General features: G+C 32.7%; 1 protein-coding gene across 1 annotated transcript in view; it reads right to left on the bottom strand.

Moving 5' to 3' along the window:
• The window catches only part of LOC130214395 (probable E3 ubiquitin-protein ligase HERC1), a 153,684-nt gene that overhangs the window by 80,706 nt on the left and 50,347 nt on the right, over positions 1–22,631 (bottom strand). The window contains 15 exon segments of the mRNA XM_056446064.1: positions 737–820; positions 3,073–3,312; positions 7,174–7,341; positions 7,441–7,542; positions 7,651–7,835; positions 7,838–7,915; positions 8,038–8,192; positions 10,776–11,016; positions 12,777–12,897; positions 13,003–13,200; positions 14,922–15,160; positions 17,490–17,538; positions 17,630–17,708; positions 18,277–18,574; positions 20,464–20,635. Coding sequence (XP_056302039.1) covers positions 737–820; positions 3,073–3,312; positions 7,174–7,341; positions 7,441–7,542; positions 7,651–7,835; positions 7,838–7,915; positions 8,038–8,192; positions 10,776–11,016; positions 12,777–12,897; positions 13,003–13,200; positions 14,922–15,160; positions 17,490–17,538; positions 17,630–17,708; positions 18,277–18,574; positions 20,464–20,635 — 2,409 coding nt within the window.

Genomic DNA, 22,631 nt, shown 5'->3' on the forward strand with positions numbered 1-22,631 from the left:
TACATTTAAAAAATAAGATTTGATTTTTTTATTCCAATTTAGGAAATAAATAAGTAAATAAATAGATAAACAGATAAACAAATAAGTAAATAAATAAATAAGTAAAAATAAATAAATAGATCTATAAAACAGAGGAAACTAATATATAGATAAATAAATAGATAGACAAATAAGTAACTAAACAGATTAATAAGTAAATAAATAAATACATAAATAAAAACAGATAAGTAAATAAATAAATACATAAATAAATAAAACAGATAAGTAAATAAATAGATAAATAAAAAGATAAACAGATTAACTAACTAATTAATACACACATCTATTCATTCTTTAATAAATAAATGAATAAATAAATAAAAAAAACATTTTACATTAAAAACATTAGATATTATTTTCTGTCCAATTTATAAAAAAAACATAAATAAGTGAATGGACCGATAAACAGATAAATAAATCAGTAAATAAATAATAAGTAACAAGATGGATAAACATATTAATTCATTCATTCATTCATAGATAAATAGATATAAAAAATAAATGTAAACTAACTAAACAAAATAAATAAATATATAGATGAATGAATAAATAATTGAATAAATGAATAAATAAATAAATAAATAAATAAACAGTTGATTTGTAACTTTGCGTGTTTATTTTTAACAAGCAGATTTTTAAATGGTGTTTATTTTTCATTTAAACTGCATGACATATATTTGTGGGAGTATATGGTGACCTTTTCTCCTGGGTTACTGCTGTAGAAGAGAACACACGGGTAAAGCTCAGTGGCGTCCACTCCTTCAAACGCCAACTTGGGCTCCTATAAACATAAAAACAGTTAAATCACAACACAATAACTCTAGTTTTCTCCAAAGATTTTTATTTCAAGTTTTTTTTTACTGTTTAAATTTTTCATTGCACATAATGTTTTTTTTTTCAATTCATCACATAGTTTGCCTGTTTCTTGCACTGCTATAATGGTTAATATATTGCAAACATCTTTACTATATTATGATTTAACAAATGCTAATAGGTTTTAACATGTTTAACAAGATTTAACACCGTACTAACATAATTTAACATACTGCTAATGTATTTTAACTTGTTTTTAACTAAATCTAACATGTTGAAAGCACGATTTAACATGTTCTAGCACAGTGCTAACATAATGCAACACACTGCCAACATATTTAAACCTTTTTTTTTTAAACAAAATGTAACGCACTGCAAGCATGTTTTAAAACGTCCTAACACTTTGCTAGTTAATATTTTCTGTAGTAATAAAGCTTAAACTAAAACACAAAAGAATTCTATCTTTCAATTTGGTAGCAGCATTAATTTGGGAATATACAGGATATATTCTCTCCTCCATAAGGATATTTTTATGTCATTAGAGGAGTTAAATTTAAAGCATAATCATAGCCCTAAAAAGATTTCTTTAAATATCTGCAGATAAGACATTTCGTTCATACTAGATACGGCAGTCTCACCTTGATAGCTCAGATTTTTTTTTGCATAGATTTTCCTTAAAAAATGCTATGAAACATTTAATTTGCGAAACAAAAAATAAAACAATAATAAAGTTTGACTTCAATTATTTAAAGGTGCAAAACTTCACTTTACATGACAATATTTGAAAATACATGAAATACTCATTAGATATAATGTAGTAAAGGTCTTGATTTCATAAATAAAGACATTATTTTATTGCAATAATACACTAAAACATTATATGATCAATTAGTCCTGACAGCATATGTTTTTAGGTCATTGTAATTTATTATTCTAAGTTAATCATGTTTTAACTTGATTTTATAAGTTACACAAAATGATTTAAGTCATTTTAACATAATATAAGTTCAATGGACTCATAAGGTTAATTTGATTCAGCTTAAAAATTTAAGGCAACCAGAATTTATTACAGTGCACATTTAAAAATCTTTAAAAAGATTGTAAATACATAGTTTTTTAAAAATATTAATATGAAGATTAATTAATTTTATATAATTCATATTAATTAATTTATTCATTTTCTTTTCGGCTTACACCCATGCACTCTTGCATTCACACACATACACTACGGATAATTTAGTTTATTCAATTCACCTAAACCACATGTCTTTGGACTGTGAGGGAAATCTGGGCACCTTGAGGAAACCCACGTGAACACGGAAGGAACATGCAAACTCCACACAGAAATGCCAACTGACCCAGCCGAGGTTTGAACCAGCGACCTTCTTACTGTGAGGTGATCGTGCTACCCACTGCATCACTGTGATGCCCTTAATTTATATTCACTTTTTAATAATTCTTAATTTTTCTAAATTATTTGTGCGTAGATCAGTCGTGCATATTTCTTCTAAAGTTAATTTATTTACATAAATGTCAGAAAAATACATGTAAATAGGACAAATATATCCATTTCTTCTTAATCTTAAGTTTAAAAATGCAATAACGTTTTTTTAAATTTAGATAGGTATCATATTTGAGTATAATATTTATAATATGTTTACCCATTATGGCTCACTGTTTTTACTGTATAAATGTATATAACAGATTTTCAGCAGTGTTGATAATTAGAATGATTCAGTAGGCTTTACACTCTTCAGTAAATCATTCATTCATTTTCCTTTGGTTTTGTCTCCTTAATCATCACGGGTCGCCACAGCGGAATGAACTGCCAACTATTCTGGCATATGTTTAGGTTTAATCAATTTAGTTTATTCAATTCACCTATACGGCATGTCTTTGGACTGTGGGGGAAACCAGAGCACCAACACGGGGAGAACATACAAACTCCACACAGAAATGCCAACTGACCAAGCCGGGACTCGAACCAGCGACCTTCTTGCTGTGAGGCGACAGTGCTAACCACTGAGCCACCGTGTTGCCCTTTCAGTTAATTAATCTTTTCATTTAAATGTCATGGCATTGTTAAGTAGAACTAGTTTCTAAATTAAGCACCACTTTGTTTGTCACTGTAATCCACAAGTTACTGTAAATTGAAGAACGGTAGTAAATCATACGGGTATGTGTTAAATAGTTGTTGAATCTATAAAAACACACACTGACCCTGTTGTTCTTGGCGAAGGAGATGGTTCGAGCCTCCATGTCCAGGATGCAGGTGATGGTGTCGCCCTGTGTGAAGGAGGGCAGGGCTCGACCCAGTTCTCCACCATGATACAGGCTGCCGCTGTAGGCCCTGTACAGCCACATGTCAGTGGTGGTGCGATGGTTGTAGTCTCGGATGGGCCATCGGGACACTCCGATACACGTACCCTCGTTTCCTCTGTTCTCCTTAGTGATATAAAACTAACGTGCAAAAGACACAAATTGTAAAGTTTTTAGACCAATTTTGAGAGGCCTGGCCTGAATGTTTAAGATAACTCATGATAGTTTATAGTGTTGCATGTTTTATCACACAGGTGGCATGTTAGCATGTTTTCAGAATGATTTAACACACTGTGGTATAAGGCTATATAGGCATGATTTAGCTTGTCAAATAGTTAATGTGTTTCTAGCATGATTTAACACACTTCTAGTATGTTTTTAACTCTTTGTTACAATGTGTTATCACAAAGCTTTCATGCTTTAAAGATGATTATGCAGACTGCTGACATGTTTTAGCATGTTACAAAATTTTTTAAAAATATTATGATCAAGTCATTACATGTTTCAGCATGTTACTAACATGTTTTAAAACATTATGAGCAAGTCATTACATGTTTTAGCATGTTACTAAATTTTTTAAAAATATTATGATCAAGTCATTACATGTTTCAGCATGTTACTAACATGTTTTAAAACATTATGAGCAAGTCATTATACGTTTTAGCATGTTACTAACATGTTTTAAAACATTATGAGCAAGTCATTACATGTTTTAGCATGTTACTATCATGTTTTAAAACATTATGGGCAAGTCATTACCGGTTTTAGCATGGCACTAACATGTTTTAAAACATTATGAGCAAGTCATTACATGTTTTAGCATTTTACTAACATCTTTTAAAACATTATGAGCAAGTCATTACATGTTTTAGCATGTTACTATCATGTTTTAAAACATTATGGGCAAGTCATTACCGGTTCTAGCATGGCACTAACATGTTTTAAAACATTATGAGCAAGTCATTACATGTTTTAGCATGTTACTAACATCTTTTAAAACATTATGAGCGAGTCATTACAGGTTTTATCATGTTACTAACATGTTTTAAAACATTATGGGCAAGTCATTACATGTTTTGGCATGTTACTAACATGTTTTAAAACATTATGAGCAAGTCATTACATGTTTCAGCATGTTACTAACATGTTTTAAAACATTATGAGCAAGTCATTATACAGTACGTTTTAGCATGTTACTAACATGTTTTAAAACATTATGAGCAAGTCATTACATGTTTTAGCATGTTACTATCATGTTTTAAAACATTATGGGCAAGTCATTACCGGTTTTAGCATGGCACTAACATGTTTTAAAACATTATGAGCAAGTCATTACATGTTTTAGCATGTTACTAACATCTTTTAAAACATTATGAGCAAGTCATTACATGTTTTAGCATGTTACTATCATGTTTTAAAACATTATGGGCAAGTCATTACCGGTTTTAGCATGGCACTAACATGTTTTAAAACATTATGAGCAAGTCATTACATGTTTTAGCATGTTACTAACATCTTTTAAAACATTATGAGCGAGTCATTACAGGTTTTATCATGTTACTAACATGTTTTAAACATTATGGGCAAGTCATTACATGTTTTGGCATGTTACTAACATGTTTTAAAACATTATGAGCAAGTCATTACATGTTTCAGCATGTTACTAACATGTTTTAAAACATTATGAGCAAGTCATTATACAGTACGTTTTAGCATGTTACTAACATGTTTTAAAACATTATGAGCAAGTCATTATACAGTACGTTTTAGCATGTTACTAACATGTTTTAAAACATTATGAGCAAGTCATTACATGTTTTAGCATGTTACTATCATGTTTTAAAACATTATGGGCAAGTCATTACCGGTTTTAGCATGGCACTAACATGTTTTAAAACATTATGAGCAAGTCATTACATGTTTTAGCATGTTACTAACATCTTTTAAAACATTATGAGCAAGTCATTACATGTTTTAGCATGTTACTATCATGTTTTAAAACATTATGGGCCAGTCATTACCGGTTTTAGCATGGCACTAACATGTTTTAAAACATTATGAGCAAGTCATTACATGTTTTAGCATGTTACTAACATCTTTTAAAACATTATGAGCGAGTCATTACAGGTTTTATCATGTTACTAACATGTTTTAAAACATTATGGGCAAGTCATTACATGTTTTGGCATGTTACTAACATGTTTTAAAACATTATGAGCAAGTCATTACATGTTTCAGCATGTTACTAACATGTTTTAAAACATTATGAGCAAGTCATTACATGTTTTAGCATGTTACTATCATGTTTTAAAACATTATGGGCAAGTCATTACCCGTTTTAGCATGGCACTAACATGTTTTAAAACATTATGAGCAAGTCATTACATGTTTTAGCATGTTACTAACATCTTTTAAAACATTATGAGCGAGTCATTACAGGTTATCATGTTACTAACATGTTTTAAAACATTATGGGCAAGTCATTACATGTTTTGGCATGTTACTAACATGTTTTAAAACATTATGAGCAAGTCATTACATGTTTTATTATGTTAATAACATTATTTAAAACATTATGAGCAAGTCATTACAGGTTTTATCATGTTACTAACATGTTTTAAAACATTATAAGCAAGTCATTACATGTTTTGGCAAGTTACTAACATGTTTTAAAACATTATGGGCAAGTCATTACATGTTTTGGCATGTTGCTAACATGTTTTAAAACATTATGAGCAAGTCATTACCGGTTTTAGCATGTTACTAACATGTTTTATAACATTATGAGCAAGCCATTACATGTTTTAGCATGTTACTAACATGTTGCAAAACACTGAGCAAGTTTTATCATGTTTTAGCATGTTGCTAACATCTTTAAAACGCAATTTAGCATTTTATCAGACTTCTAATGTTATTTAACACACTGCTAACATGTTTGTAGTATAAATCATCTCACAAAGCACAAATTAGCACAAGGCTAATGTTATTTAACACACTGCTACTGTTTTAACATGCTTCTAGCTTGCTTTAGTATACAGCTAACATATATTTTAACACATTTTGAGCATCTGCTGATGTTTCATCATGTTGCAAACATTTTTATTGCACAATTTAACATTGTTAACATGTTTCTAACAAATTGTTAGCATGTTTCCAACAATTCAACATAACATGCATTTTAGCCGAATTCTAATGTTAACACACCGCTAACATGTTTGTAGCATAATATAATTAATTCCATATCAGCATAAAGCTAATGTTGTGTAACACACTGCTATTGTTTTAAGATGTTTATAGCAAGATTTAGTATACTGCTAACAAGTTTTAACAAATTATGTGCATGTGTTAACATGTTTTAGCACGTTGCTAACATTTTTATGACTATTTAGCATAGATAACTTGTTTCTAACATACTGTTAGCATGTTTTCCACAATTCAACATGACACGCATTTTAGCAGACTACTAATGTTATTTAATACACTGCTAACATGTCTGTAGCATAATTCATCTCACAAAGCACATATTAGCACAAGGCTAATGTTATTTATTTAACAGACTGCTAGGGTTTAACATGTTTCTAGCATGATTTAGTATACTACTAACATGTTTTAACACATTATATGCATGTGCTAATGTTTAGCATGTTGCTAACATTTTCATGACACAATTTAATATAGCATAATATAGCATTAATAAACATATTTCTAACATATTGTTAGCACTCTTCCAACTATTCAACACAACATGCATTTTAACATACAAGAGTTGACACGCTGCTAACATGTTTGTAGCACAATCCAGCCCAAACTGCACAATTTAACACAATACCAACATTACTTATGTAACACACTGCTAGAGTTACAACATTGTTATGTATCTAGAGTCAGTTTGCATACTGTTAACATGGTTTAACACACTATGAGTATGCGCTAATATGATTAAGCAATATTTTGGCTAGGGGCAACATAGACTACACCTGTGAATGTATTTTGCATTGGTACCTTCCAGATGAAGCATCCAGATGTGATTGCGGTGGTTGCCAAACCATATCCTTTTCCGCCGGACCCATGAGAAAGTACATTCCCACTCTCCAGAGAACAACAGATCAGTTTATGTGGATCAAAAGAGAAATCACCAATGGGAATACATTCATCTTCACTTCCACTCTCCTGGAAAACAAATTAGAACAAATAAAGCATCAGTCATAATTAAACAAATATATAATTGTGTGAAATGTGCACACAACAGATAAACACAGCAACAAATACCTTTTCAGAGCTTTCAGTTCTCTCTCTATCTACAGCTTTCCTCAGAGCCATGGGTTCTTCCCACATGTACGTGGCCAAAAGGCTAAATAATTGTTCAACAATCTGAAAATAAGCAAAAATGAATTGAAACATGCTTTCATTGACGTCTAAATAAAGTGTTTAAAGTGTTGAGTGAACAAAAAACGAACTAAAAGACACTTCCTTTCTCACCTGTTTCATGATGACAGGGTCCGCACAGGCAGGCAGAAGAGCTTCTAGAATGTGGAAGGCCAGCAGCTTTGTCCTCAGGTTGTAGAAACGTGGATTTCCTGAGCTGCATTTGTAGGAGATAACTGTCATCAGTGGATCGATCCACTTGACAAAAGCAGACACTCTTTTGGCGACCCTTAGTGACAAATACGCCTTAGGAAGACCAGAAAATCAGCGAGCTGGGACTCCACAACCCTGCTGCTGCTACTGCGAACCACATCTGCACCTTAAATAAAAAATAATATTTATATGTCTACTAATAATTCAACACAGAATTTTAAAAGCCAGTCACATATTTCATTCCAAATAAACACAGACAAAGCTGAATCTTGTCATGTAATGACTCACTTTCTTGTTTTGGTGTTTCCTCTGGGATGCTCTCTGTAGAGTTCCTCTCTAGCACCTCCTGCTGGTAAACTGCATGTAACAACCCCTGCAGCTGCTCGCTCATTACATCCATGAGTGCCTGAGACACATCCAGCGGCAAGGCTTCTTCACAGGAACTGGAGGAAACACATATACATTGTTTTATGGGGACTTCCCATAGCTGTAATGATATTTATACTGTACAGACTGTATATTCTCTCCTCTTTCAAACCTCACAGAAAACATTTTGCAGTTTCACATTTTCAAAGTACTTAATTCTAGAAGATTTATGAGCAGTTATCTTCATGGGAACTAAAAACATGGTCAAAATGGGTTTGCTATACTTGAGGGAATACACATTCCTACAATGTGATGAAGATAAGGATCACACACAAACACTTGTATTTACGGTTAACGAAACATTATGTATTTTATACTGTAAAAACCGCTTATTATATGGCCTAACCCCACAACCCTACCCCTAAACCCAACCCTGTGGTCAATCTTGAATATCCATTAAGCCCATTAAGTATGATTTTTAATAATTTAGAATTATGAGGAAACAAGGCATGTCTTCATAAACAATCTATTAGAGTGCTTTCAAACCTGTAGATCGATTGTTTTGTTCCAAAACAGGGATTAAAATCGCTACAATGTTTATTTTTGTTCTTGGTGTGGTCCGCTTTTACACAGCAAAGTTTCTAAACTGACCAAAACAATTAAAACAAGTTACGTGCGAGTAAACTCTCCTCACATTGGTCAGAGTTTCAAGGTTTATTTTTCTGTGGATTCCGCTCAGCTGTTATTTATTTTAATCTATGATGATAAGGAATAAGACATTATCTTATTCCTATATATTTCACACAAGCGAAAATGTGCATTTTCATTTTGACACCCACAGACATCGTCACCAAATCAAAGAGGTAAGACTTTTCTTATATACAGCCCCTTCTCAGTTGTCAGCTTTTGTTATCTTTTGAATCAATCTATTTATAAAAAAAAGTTGACTAGAATTATGAATTATAGGCTTAAATTATAGAGCGAAATAACAGATGAACCAAGACTGCAGTCAGATCATGAAGCAGATCAATGTTGAAATAAATAAAACAATAGGCCTAAAAAAAATATCATAAGATTAAAATATGGAAAAGTTATGCAATGGTAATTTCGGTCAATTTCCTAACGGATAAACAGCTCTCGTTAATATTTCAGCATGCTTTCACATTCTGCTAAAATAGTCATAGTACTCATAATTCTCTCTTCGTATAACTATTAGCTGTGTGTATATATATATATATATATATATATATATATATATATATATATATATATATATATATATATATATATATGCCTATTACTTAACCATAATACACCGTGATATATTATGATTTGCTAGTTCATTGGATCGTTTTGCCATCTCACTGCAATCAATTCGCTCTAGAGTTCGTTTAAATTGAGGCGAGACCACCTCATTCAGGCAATCTCAGACTGATTGATTTGGGGCAGATCTGACTGCGATTGCTGGATTCACATATGACAAAGGAACCACGCTAACTGGGCAAATGAGGCAGGTTCCGAAACAAACGTCTAGGTGTGAAAGCACCCTTAAAAGAGTACAACTACAGATGGTCATACCAATGTCATTATACACTTTCATGTCCTCGTAAACCCCCTAAACAAGTAGATACACGTTTAAATTGAACTGTGCCAAAGTCCCTTTAAGGCAAGTTATTTCACTCTGCATCTTTGAAACGCCACTTGGGCAGTATGCTCAGACATTCTGCTTGAATGGGTAAACATCAAAGTCTCAAAAATTGCTTGTCAAGCTTATAGTTAAATTTAAAAATAGGAATCACCAATAAAATTAGACAACATTTGTTTCTTTAGTTTCATTTCTAAACATTTGAATCACACAAAATCTGCAGAAACTCACATCTGGTCTGAGCCCCTCCCCCGGAGAATCCTCAGTCTATGGTAATCGATGATTGGCCTCTGTACTAGAAGGCGGAGCTTCATTCGCCATATTGACCGTTATACTTTTCCCACAATTTAAAACTGTGTATTCTATATTTTTTGACTGTACCTGGTTTTTATATATATATATATGTATATATATATATATATATATATATATATATATATATATATATATATATATATATATATATATATATATATATATATATATATATATATATATATATATATATATACACATACATACATACATAAAATAATCTTAAAATAAGCTGAATCAACACAATTCTTGAGATTTAATTGGGACAACTTTATTTTTTTATGTTTAATCTACACAGATTTAATAAAAGTGTTAAGTTAACTTAATCAATTTGTGTTGGGACAACATGAATGAATTGTGTGGAACCCTGCATTTTTTACAGTGTATGTATATATATATATAAAACTCACTATTTACTCACTCAAGTGGTTCCAAAACCGTCTGAGTTCTTTTTCTGTTATTAAACTCAAAATAATATATTTTTGGAAAAAATTGACGTTTTGACGTCCATAAAAGGAAAAAATACAATAGGAGTGTGTGTGTGTTTTGGTAAAGACAGTCAAATTGCTTGTAGCTGGATTCTTGTTGTGTCGCATGTGTTAGCATAATGAAACATGATCCTCTAGCAGTTTATAATCTGTATAGTTTTCAGAGCACTTCACATGAGGCGTTCTCTCATTCTGTATTCAATCAATCTAACCTGGCAGCGATGGCGAAGATCTGCAGGAGTCTGGCAGCAGCCAGTTTGACGGCTCCACCTAGCTGCATGTGTCCGGACATGGAGGCCGCGAGCCAGCGCTGGTTCACCAGCACACAGGTGTTATCAGTCAACGTGGACAAGATCTCCAGGACGCCACATTTAATAATCACCACCAGATCCACCGGCTGATAGTGGAAATTGAGAGCGAAGACTGTGGCTAACAGCAGGTGTTGATAAGAACCTAAAAAGACACAGACATATGGGAAATCACTATTTAATTAAAACAGCGCTTCTGCAGGTTTCACCAAGTCAAATGTACGACTTTTTAAGACCAGTATGAATGAAATTTCAGACTTATACAGGGCACTAGGATTTTTTTTTTTCTAATGGCCTGGTTGGTCCACATTTTTACTTCCCGCATCAAAAAAATAAATCAATTAAATTAAATCACAGTTATTTCTTAGACACATATTTTAAATGTCAACCAAGCAAAACCTAGTCGAATACATACACATTTTTCAACATAACTAAGAGTTAAAAAAAAAAAACTCTTTAAAGACTAAATGTATTCACAGCAGTCTATCCAGAACAGTGTCCCCACCCTATATGGTCTATAAATAAATGGAGACCTTTAAAAATTTTTTACTGTAATGAGGAATTAAACCATATTGGTTATAAAGCTAATAAATTACTGGTGTATTATTTAAGTACTATGATGACGCCAAGCTATGAAATTCAGTCAAGATTTTTAAATCTGATGCACAACAGAATGTTTAGCATCATTACTACAATCTTCAGTGACGCGTAATTCTTCCCAAATCCTTCTGAAACGCTTCTTTCTGCTCAATAATACATATACTTTTTTATTATTGTCAACATTGAAAATGGCTGTGCCGCAACTTGATCAATAAAAAGTTTACACACTTAAATATTAAGAGATACACAGTATCCACACACAGTATTCCACACACAGTAACACATCAAAATTTAAACAATTTGAAATAAAATACATAATAGTGAATATTGCATTTTATTTTCAAAATATTACTGTCCACCATATTTCTAATTATTTAAATTATTTAATTGTTATTTATTGATGCTTTTGTGAACACAATAGCCTCATTTCAAAAACATTACAAAGTAAAATGTATTTAAATTGACCAGTAGAATATTTATAACATTTTGTAAAATAGATAATGTAAAAGTTTTTTATTAATATAATTAAGATGCATTCATATTATTATTATTTATTTATTTATTTATTTATTTATTTATTTATTTATTTAATAAAAAATGCATGACACTGAAAGAAAAACAAAAATTAATGCATAAATGTAAGTAAAATGTATTATTTATTTAGTAAACAAGTAAAATTTATTTAGCATTTAATAGTTTTCATGGTGTTTTATAATCTGTATAATGGTAGTTTAAAAAAGTAAATTTTTAAGTCAATATTCAAATAAAGTTTTAAATAAAGTGGTTTAATAAATAAATAAAATTAATAAATAAAAAAATTATATAAAATAAATAATTACTATTATTAAATAAATAAATAAATAAATAAATAACATATATATTATATATAATAAATATATAGGGCGAAACGGTGGCTTGGAGGTTAGCACTGTCGCTTCACAGCAAGAAGGTCGCTAGTTCGAGTCCCGGCTGGGTCATTTGGCATTTCTGTGTGGACCATGCATGTTCTTCCCTTGTTCGCGTGGGTTTCCTCTGGGTGCTCCGGTTTCCCCCACAGTCCAAAGACATGTGGTACAGGTGAATTGAATAAGCTAAATTGGCCATCGTGTATGTGTGTGAATGAGTGTGTATGGATGTTTCCCAGTGCTGGGTTGCAGCTTTAAGGGCATCCGCTGAGTAAAACATATGCTGGATAAGTTGGCGGTTCATTCCGCTGTGGAGACCCCTGATGAACAAAGGAACTGATCCTAAAGAAAATGAATAAATGAATATATGTTTATATATAGACTGAGAAGCATTACCCACCTGCCTGCTCTCTCTCTAGTGCCACCTTCTGTCTGAGCACACGCACCAGCTGCTGGTAGAGCATATGAGCTGCACACTGTAACTCTCTCTGAACACTGATAGGAGCCGACTGAGTCCCAGCCTGCACACAAAAACATTACTTCAATATGAAAACCTGTATCACCCATAAGGATTTGATCGTTAGCCATGCAAACACCACATTTTCATGGCATGTGTGTACACTTACGGTGTAATGGTGAATTTTGTTGTTAGGAGCCGCTAAACTGCCGGTGATCGGGGCTCCCAGACCAAAGCAGCCCGAGAGGAACTGTAGCTGCACCGACTGCAGGAGGCCTGGAAAACGTGGAGGCGCTAGAGAGCCGACACTCTTTTCCTCCATTTCTGACAGGAACGAGGAAATCTGACACAAAGCCTCCAAACGAACCTGAAAAGAAGGTCAATGCATGATTAATTCTAATGCACTTTAACTAGTATCGAATGGAAAAAAACAACAGTTATTTCTGTTTCACCATGTCAAATTAAGACTTTAAAGTACACATGAAAACTAACCGTGTTGATTTTGTTAGCTCACATTGCTAGTTTTGTGTTGAACAATTCATCTGTGAATGTCATTAAGAAAAAAAATGCTAAAACTAAAATAAAAAAAATAAATGCACTTCTTGTTTGTTTCAGTTAAATTCTCAGATTTTGTCTGTCTAAGGTATTGGGCGTGGCTAACATACTTAACCACGCCCCTTCAGTTGTCAGTTATGACAACAAACAGAAATGGTGAGGACGTGACTGTTAGGTTGTGATAACTCTCCCCAAACCCATTCCCAATCTTTCTAAATGAAATGCCTATATTACTACATCCAATCAGCTTACAGTAGAAAAAAACGAGCCACACCTACTGTTTTCTCATTTAATATTCTATTTTCTCTAGGAACTATGTCACAATATGAAAAATAAATAAATAAATAAATAAATAAAAAAATGGCAGCTTCCGGTTCATACAGGTTTAAGACCTATATACTTGTTTCCCATTTAGTTTAAATGGAACACAACAATAAAAAAAAATTTGTTTTTAAAAAAAACTTTTCATTTATAGTTTTTAAACATTTTTACAAGTCCTCTAGAGTTCAAATGTATAATTTTTTTAATTCATTAAACTGATCTCTGGGTCTGGTGTGAGCAATTTAAGCTTAGCTTAGCATAGATCATTGAATCTCTTCAGACCAGGTGTCTCAAACTCAAATTGGCGGGAGGGGGTGGGGGGGTGGGGTGCATATCAATGACTGACAATTCATAGGAGATGAATTGATTGCGTCTGGTGCCGCCATTGTAGAATAGTTGCATTATTTTCACGCCAGAATGCGAGTGGGGTGTTTTCCCACATTTGACCATGTCAAATTTAAGACTTTAAAGTACACATGAAAACTAACCGTGTTGATTTTGTTAGCTCACATTGCTAGTTTTGTGGTGAACAATTCATCTGTGAATGTCATTAAGAAAAAAATGGTGGGGGGGGCTTGATAATGTCTCTGGGGGCCCCCTAAATGCATGGGCCCTTAGAATCGTTCCAACTCCACCCAACCCCCCACACCCCCTCAGCGGCGCCCCTGTTAGGGTTAGGTATAAGGATTTCGCACTTGCGGTTGATAATGTTCAACTGTCTCCTTCTACCCAGGTGCGTAACCTTGGGGTTTTTATTCCATCTTATAGTTAATATTTTTATTGTTGCATCTTATATTGTTATGCTGTTTTGCTTGCCTTGTATTGTTAGTATTTTGCCTTGTAGTTTAAGAAAAGTGCATTACAAATAAATGTATTATTATTATTATAGCCATACAAGCCTAGAAAATAGCTTATTTTCATTTTCCGTCAGTCTTAGTACACAATGTAACTACAGAAGAGTCAAGCTTTCAAGAGAAAAAAATATATTGAGTGAGATGCTAATGGTCTAATCAGATTCAATGACTTATGCTAAGCTAAGCTAAAAGTGCTCCTGCCAGACACAGACATCAGTTGAATGGATTAAAAAAAAATGGTACACCTTAACTTGTTTAACTCTAGGTGACTTTTAAAATGAGCCTATTTAAAAAAATAACATTAAAAGTGGATTGTTTTTTTTATTAAAGCCTGAATTTGTAGCTATGAGTTTTCCACCTGAGCTCTTTGGTGTTGCTGTGCCATGGCTACGGTGATGGCTTTAGGATCAGCGTGTGTGCCTCCATCTTTGTCCATCAGAGGGGAGGTTCGCAGGAGGCTCCCACACAGGAAATGGAAGACCTGTGCCAGGATGGGTGTGCCTCCTCCGCCTGGGCACAACACGGTGGTAGGACTGATGCACTGGCGCAGCCGTTCCCAAGCATCTTTCATGATGCCCAAAGAGCAAAGAGGAAGACCTACAGCAAGAAACAAGACTCATTAACATGAAGGATGAACTAAATTGAGGATTGTAGTTTACGTGAAGAGAGAGAGACAGGGAAATATGTGATCTTAAACTTGAGATCAGATTAGATGTGATTAGATATAGACATATTAGAGATCAGACATGCAATACATAATATATACGGTTGACGTCAGAATTATTAGCCTCCCTTTGATTTTTTTTCTTTTTGAAATATTTCCCAAATGATGTTAACCAGAGCAAGTAAATTTTTACAGTATGTCTGATATTATTTTTTCTTCTAGAGAAAGTCTTATTTGTTTTATTTCGGCTAGAATAAAAGCAGTTTTTAATTTTTTAAAACCCATTTTAAGGTAAAAATTATTAGCCCCTTTAAGCTATAATTTTTTCTCGATGGTCTACAGAACAAACCATCGTTATACAATAACTTGCCTAATTACCCTAACCTGCCTAGTTAACCTTATTAATGGTGAGGGAAATATGTGATCTTAAACGTGAGATCAGATTAGATGTGTGGGATCAGATGTCTGAGACACAGGTTTCGGAGATCACATGATGCGAGATCACCAGATTTATTACACAGGTGATCAACAAATGGACTGTGCGTAAGATCAGATATATACACTGCAAAAATGCTTGTCTCACAGTTTTTGTCTTGTTTCTATACAAGTAAAAATATGTTTTTTTATTAAGATAATAAGTCAAAATTAAGTGAGTTTTACATTAAAACAAGGTAAATAATCTGCCAGTGGGGTAAGCAAGATAAACTTATTTCAAACTGAAAGCAAGATTATTTTAAGTACCCCAATGGCAGATTATTTATCTTGTTTTAAGGAAAAACTCACTTAATATTTCTGAAAACAAAACATTTTTTTTACTTGAAAATGTTTCTTGATTTAAGAATTTTTAGATATCTTGTCTAGAAACAAGACAAGAAGTCAAAGCAAAAAGCGCCTTTGCGGTGTTAATTATGTGAGAAATCATACAGACAAATGTTAAACCAATTACATAGAGGTTAGAAACAACCATGAGATCAGACAGCTGAAATCAGACAGAAATCTGATTTGTCTAAGTTCTGAACTGAGACATCAGACCGGTAAAACATCAAAGATGCAAATCCAACTGTTTACGATAAGATATGTAAGCTGTAAAAATATCAGACATGTGAAATCATACATGTGGGATCAGGGATGGGATCAGATCAGTTATGTTAGAAGTGACATAAGAAATGATAAAAGTGAGATCAGACGTAGTTAAGGATCAAATATGAAACATCAGACATGTGAGATCAGTTAAATGAACAATGTAATGTGTCACAAAATGTAAACAATGTGATCAGACAGTTAATATCAGACATGGAAAAATAAGTGCATCAATGGTCTGAGCTGTGACATCAGACGGGTAAAGCAAAAACAAATCCATATATTTTTAGACCAGACATATAAGATGTAAAATATGTGCAATCAGACATAGGAGATTGGGTATGTGAGAGATCAGGTATAATAAATGAAGCATACAAAATAATAAGTGTAATCAGATTAAAAAAAAAAAAAAAAAAAACAAGGTCATAAATATAGAAAATATGAAGAAACTAATGGAATATGAAAATGTTATAAAATGTGTCTAATCATAAGTGAGATCAGATATGTGAGAGATCTATTATATCGAGATGACATGAGAAATTAGAAAAAAGATTATGAAATTAGACATATTAGAGATCAGACATGCAATACATAATATTTATACGGTTGATGTCAGAATTATTAGCCCCCCTTTGATTTTTTTTCTTTTTGAAATATTTCCCAAATTATGTTAACCAGAGCAAAGAAATTTTCACAGTATGTCTGGTAATATTTTTTCTTCTAGAGAAAGTCTTATTTGTTTTATTTCAGCTAGAATAAAAGCAGTTTTTAATTTTTTAAAACCCATTTTAAGGTCAAAATTATTAGCCCCTTTAAGTTATATTTTTTTCTCGATGGTCTACAGAACAAACCATTGTTATACAATAACTTGCCTAATTACCCTAACCTGCCTAGTTTACCTAATTAACCTAGGTAAGCCTTTAAATGTCACTTTAAGCTGTATAGAAGTGTCTTGAAAAATATCTAGTCAAATATTATTTACTGTCATCATGGCAAAGATAAAATTAGAAATGAGTTATTAAAACTATTATGTTTAGAAATGTGCTGAAATAAATCTCTCCATTAAACAGAAATTGGGGGATAAAATAAACAGGGGGCGAATAATTCATGGGGCTAATAATTCTGACTTCAACTGTATATGCAAGATCAGACGTGAGATCAGACACATAATGCATCACTCACCCATTTTATTCTTGAAAGACCCTGAGGAGCTTTTAGACTGATCTGGTATCTACAAAAGAAAGACAAAACAGACTCGGATGAGAAAAATTCAACAACGTCACCCAAACAGATCAATTCATCAATAATAAAAATACAAATACCTCTCTCTCACTAAATCTTCTCTCAGAGGAGGACTGCAACTCCATCTTTGCACCTAAAGCTTCATAGTAGGGTGGAGATCTGTGGAGTGAGAAAGACTCATCACTTAGGGTGCAAACTTCATTACCTGAGTTTTATTATATTTTGGACTAATTTAGTTTTTTGCCAATTTATCATTAGTTTATGCAAAAGATCAAAAGGGTAAGGAGAATGTCTCTTTCTGTTAAACATATAAAAATACAGTATGAATGGTTGTTTTCAACTGGTTCGGACCAAAGCAATCAGTGTGGTGTGAAAAGGACCCAAAATGGCAGAAAAATGTTACAAGGTATCATTTGTTGCCCTTGGTCCGGACCAAATGAACCAAATCACAGGTGTGAAAGCACCCTAAGTGTGACTGAATCACCTGCCCTCACTGGCCTGTGTTTACACGCAGGATTAGAGTTCTGAACCATGGTATATGTTTGCATCACCAACGCTTTTCAGATGGACTCGGTTACAGTGCACACTCAAGTTCAGAAAATGTACACTTTATCCAAACAAACCAAACTGACATCAAATGAGCCAGGGTGGGCACCAAAAGTGCTAGCGTGAAAGCCCACTGAGTTTCATTTCATGCAAATACTTTATAAGAGTACACAAACAAAACCTGGCCAAGCTGCTCTCAGTGGGAGTCTGTGAAGACACGCTCTCCTCCTGCCAAGCAGCTCGGACACCCAGCAGCAGGAAGAGGCAGCGGGACACCAGCAGGTGGCAGGCGGCAGGGAAGGGCAGGCCCTGATCGGAGGTGCTGTGGTGGTCCCAGGGCCGCTGAGAAGGCTCTCTGTCTGGCGTTCCTGGGCTCTCGGTGCTGCTGGGTAATGTGCTGGTGCCAGACGATTCGTACACAGTCTCATTCTGCTGGAGCTGCATGGCTTCACGAGTGGCCAGAAAACACTGCAGCACTTCTGTGGAGTAGGAAGACATCATGAAACAATTTACAATTACACAACACAACACTAGAGGAAGAGATTTAGAGCAAATAATTCCACATTAATTTACAACCATCATGGAAAAAATGAGAGCAACAAGTTTCATACATGCACCAATTCATTCAAATTTGTAGTGTATTATTAGTTGTGGAACAGTCTGGAACGGTCACAAGTGCCTCTATTATGCTATTATAAACTAATGCTGTTTAACGATTAATCGTGACTAATCGCATACAAAATAAAAGTTTGTATTTATATAATATTGGTCCATGTACTGTTTATATTATTATATTACTATATTAGATAGATAGATAGATAGATAGACAGACAGACAGACAGACAGACAGACAGACAGACAGACAGACAGACAGACAGACAGATACACACAGACACATGTATAAAATATTAAATTAAAAAATATTGACTCATATTTATATATAAGTCAATATGCGTCTATATTCATATAAATGTACATGTATAACATATTAAATTTAAAATATTTCAACACAATCCCACGCAGGCATGTGAGCAGCCGAGGACAAAAAAGAAGGAATTCTGACTCCAACTCCAATATATATATATATATATACACACATATACATATACAGTTAAAGTCAGAATTATTAGCCCCCCTGTTTATTTTATTCCCCAATTTCTGTTTAACGGAGAGCAGATTTTTTTTCAACACATTTCTAAACATAAAAGTTTTAATAACTCATTTCTAATAATTTTATCTTTGCTATGATGACAGAAAATAATATTTGACTAGATATTTTTCAAGACACTTCTATACAGCTTTATGGTACATTTAAAGGTTTAACTAGGTTACTAATGTTAACTAGGGGGGGTTAGGGTAATTAGGCAAGTTATTGTAAAATGATGGTTTGTTCTGTAGACATCTACCCGAAGTAAAACAAATAATACTTTCTCCAGAAGAAAAAATATTATCAGACATACTGTGAAAATTTCCTTGCTCTGTTAAAAATCATTTGGGAAATATTTAAAAAAGAAAAAAATATTTCAAAATGGAGCTAACAATTCTGACTTTAACTGTATATACATACATACATACATACATACATACATACATACATATATATATATATATACACACACACACACACATATACACACATATACAAAAACTTGCCTAATTACCCTAACCTGCCTAGTTAACCTAATTAACCTAGTTAAGCCTTTAAATGTCACTTTAAGGTGTATAGAAGTGTCTTGAAAAATATCTTGTCAAATATTATTTACTGTCATCATGGCAAAGTTCAAATAAATCAGTTATTAGAAATGAGTATTTATATATATATATATATATATATATATATATATATATATATATATATATATATATATATATATATATATATATATATATATATATATATATATATATAAAATATAATATAATATAAAATAATATAATATAATATAATATAATATAATATAATATATAATAATATAATACAATACAATACAATACAATACAATACAATACAATACAATATAATATAATATAATATAATATAATATAATATAATATAATATAATATAATATAATAATACATACATATATATATATATATATTATTAGTATATTATTATTAGCTTTCCTGTGAAATATAACAGCTTTATTGCTGTTGATATGAAATCTATATATTACCACCCACTTCTCAGCTGCTAAAAGAGCTCAGAATGCATGAAAGATATTTAGAAGTTATAAACGTTAACATAACATTCTGTAAAGCTGCTCTGAAATGTGTCTTTAAAAGTGCTGTAGAAGTTGTCTGTGTTGTCTGTGCATCAGCAGCACACAGTTGCTCTGTGGGCAAAAACACAGAAAGCAGAGTGTTTACCCGGCAGGTACATACTGCTGATGCTGGGTGTCTCCTCCTCTAAGGGATCGTCCTGGTTGTGTTCGGCTGCATGGGGCGTCTGACTGCTGGATTCAGCATCTCTTCCCGTCTGCTCTCCTGAACTTCCTGCCTCCTGCCTCTCCTCACTGGGACTCTGAGAGCCTAACGAAGCCTGGACCAGACACAACACAGAAGAATGCTGATTATGTTGGCTTATGTTATAAACATAAGGTAATAACATAACAGTTGTTTCAGATAGGGAAAGTTTTCATTTAAATTACATTAAGTTCATTCATTTTCCTTCAGCTTAGTCTCTATTTCAGATATCGCCACAGCGGAATGAACCGCCAACTTATCCAGGATATGTTTTACACAAAGGATGCCCTTCCAGCTGCAACCCAGTACTAGGAAACATACATACACAAACTTATACACTACGGCCAATTTAGTTTATTCAATTCCTCTATAAGTGCATGTCTTTTGACTGTGGGGGAAACCGGAGCACTCAGAGGAAACCCATGCCAACACAGGGAGAACATGCAAACTCCACACAGAAATACCATCTAGGCCAGCCAGTGATAGTACTAACCACTGAGCCACCGTGCCACTATTACATTAAGTTGTCATGTATATTTTATGGAAATACAATTTAGAGACCACTGTGTAAAACATAATTTTGTCTTCGGAATTTAAATAAAAAATTTCATTTAGAACATTTTTTTATTTTACTTAGAGGCATTTTATTTCATTAATTTAATTTTATTTCATTTATTTCATTCATTCATTTTATTTTAGATCAAAATAACAAAAAAGTCATTAAGTCATTCATTTGCAAACATTAGACAACATTATAACAATGTTTTAACTTAAAAATAAATAAATCATAGAAAATGAAAACATTTGTTATTTTTAAAAATATCTTGATTTCTGGTGTGGGAGAAACATCTCTAAATGACAATACTTATATTTAAAATTTGGGAAGAAATATCAGACTTTTATGGAATAAAACAAACGTAAAAATGTTACCCAAAACCATGTTTATTAAAAAAAATATTATTTATGATAGAGTTTAAAGGAAACTGTGATGCTTTTTTTTAAGTTTCTTTGATGAACAAATTTATTAAGGACTTTATTTGAATTGTTTAATATTTAACGTAAATGTCTTTACTATCACTTCTAAATAACTTAAAATAATATTATGAATAAATTTCACTGATTACAAGATCTTGGATGGTAGTAAATAGTCAGATTTATTAGCCCCCTGTATATTTTTCCCCCAATTTCTGTTTAATGGAAACAAGAGTTTTTTCAACACATTTCTAAACATAATAGTTTTAGCTTTTATCTTTGCCATGATGACAGTAAATAATATTTGACTAGATATTTTTCAAGACACTTCTATACAGCTTAAAGTGACATTTAAAGGCTTAAGAAGGTTAATTAGGTTAACTAGGCAGGTTAGAGTAATTAGGTAAGTCATTGTATAATGATAGTTTGTTCTGTAGACTATCGAAAAAATATATATTGCATAAGAGGGCTAATTATATTGACCTTAAAATGGTTAAAACTACTTTATTCTAGACGAAATCAAACAAATAAGACTTTCTCCAGAAGAATTATAGGAAATACAGTGGAAAAAACTTTGCTCTGTTAAACATTTGAAAAATGTTTGAGAAAGAAAAGAAAAAAATTCTCAAGAGGGCTAATACTTTTGACTTCAGCAGTATAACAAAACACAAATATACACTGGTCAAATATAAATTCTGACATTATTATTCATTTTACTAGTAATATCAGAAAACACTGTATATGAAGAGTTCAGATGCAAAAGCCGCTAAACGCCACTTCCGCCATAAATGAGCTAATGACATTAAGTGAGTGCTTATGTTCGTTTAGGCATGTAGTACACCATCAACAAATAAATTTGCTTCAAATCATCCAAATCCCAGGGTAAGCACATTCAGAAATACAGTTTGTTGGCAAAAGCCACTAAACGCCACTGACAGCAAAAGCCGATATGTCCCGAGAACCAATCAGAAGGCGCGAATCGAATCATATGTTTTCAATGTAGCAGCGCGCTGATATGCCGGCTTTCATGAGGGAACTGTTTTATTCCGCTTCCGATTTAGATTTTAAAAGAGTTTAATCGATTTTAAAACAGTTTGATG

This window comes from Danio aesculapii, chromosome 21, assembly GCF_903798145.1.
Source record: "Danio aesculapii chromosome 21, fDanAes4.1, whole genome shotgun sequence".
NCBI lineage: Eukaryota > Metazoa > Chordata > Actinopteri > Cypriniformes > Danionidae > Danio > Danio aesculapii.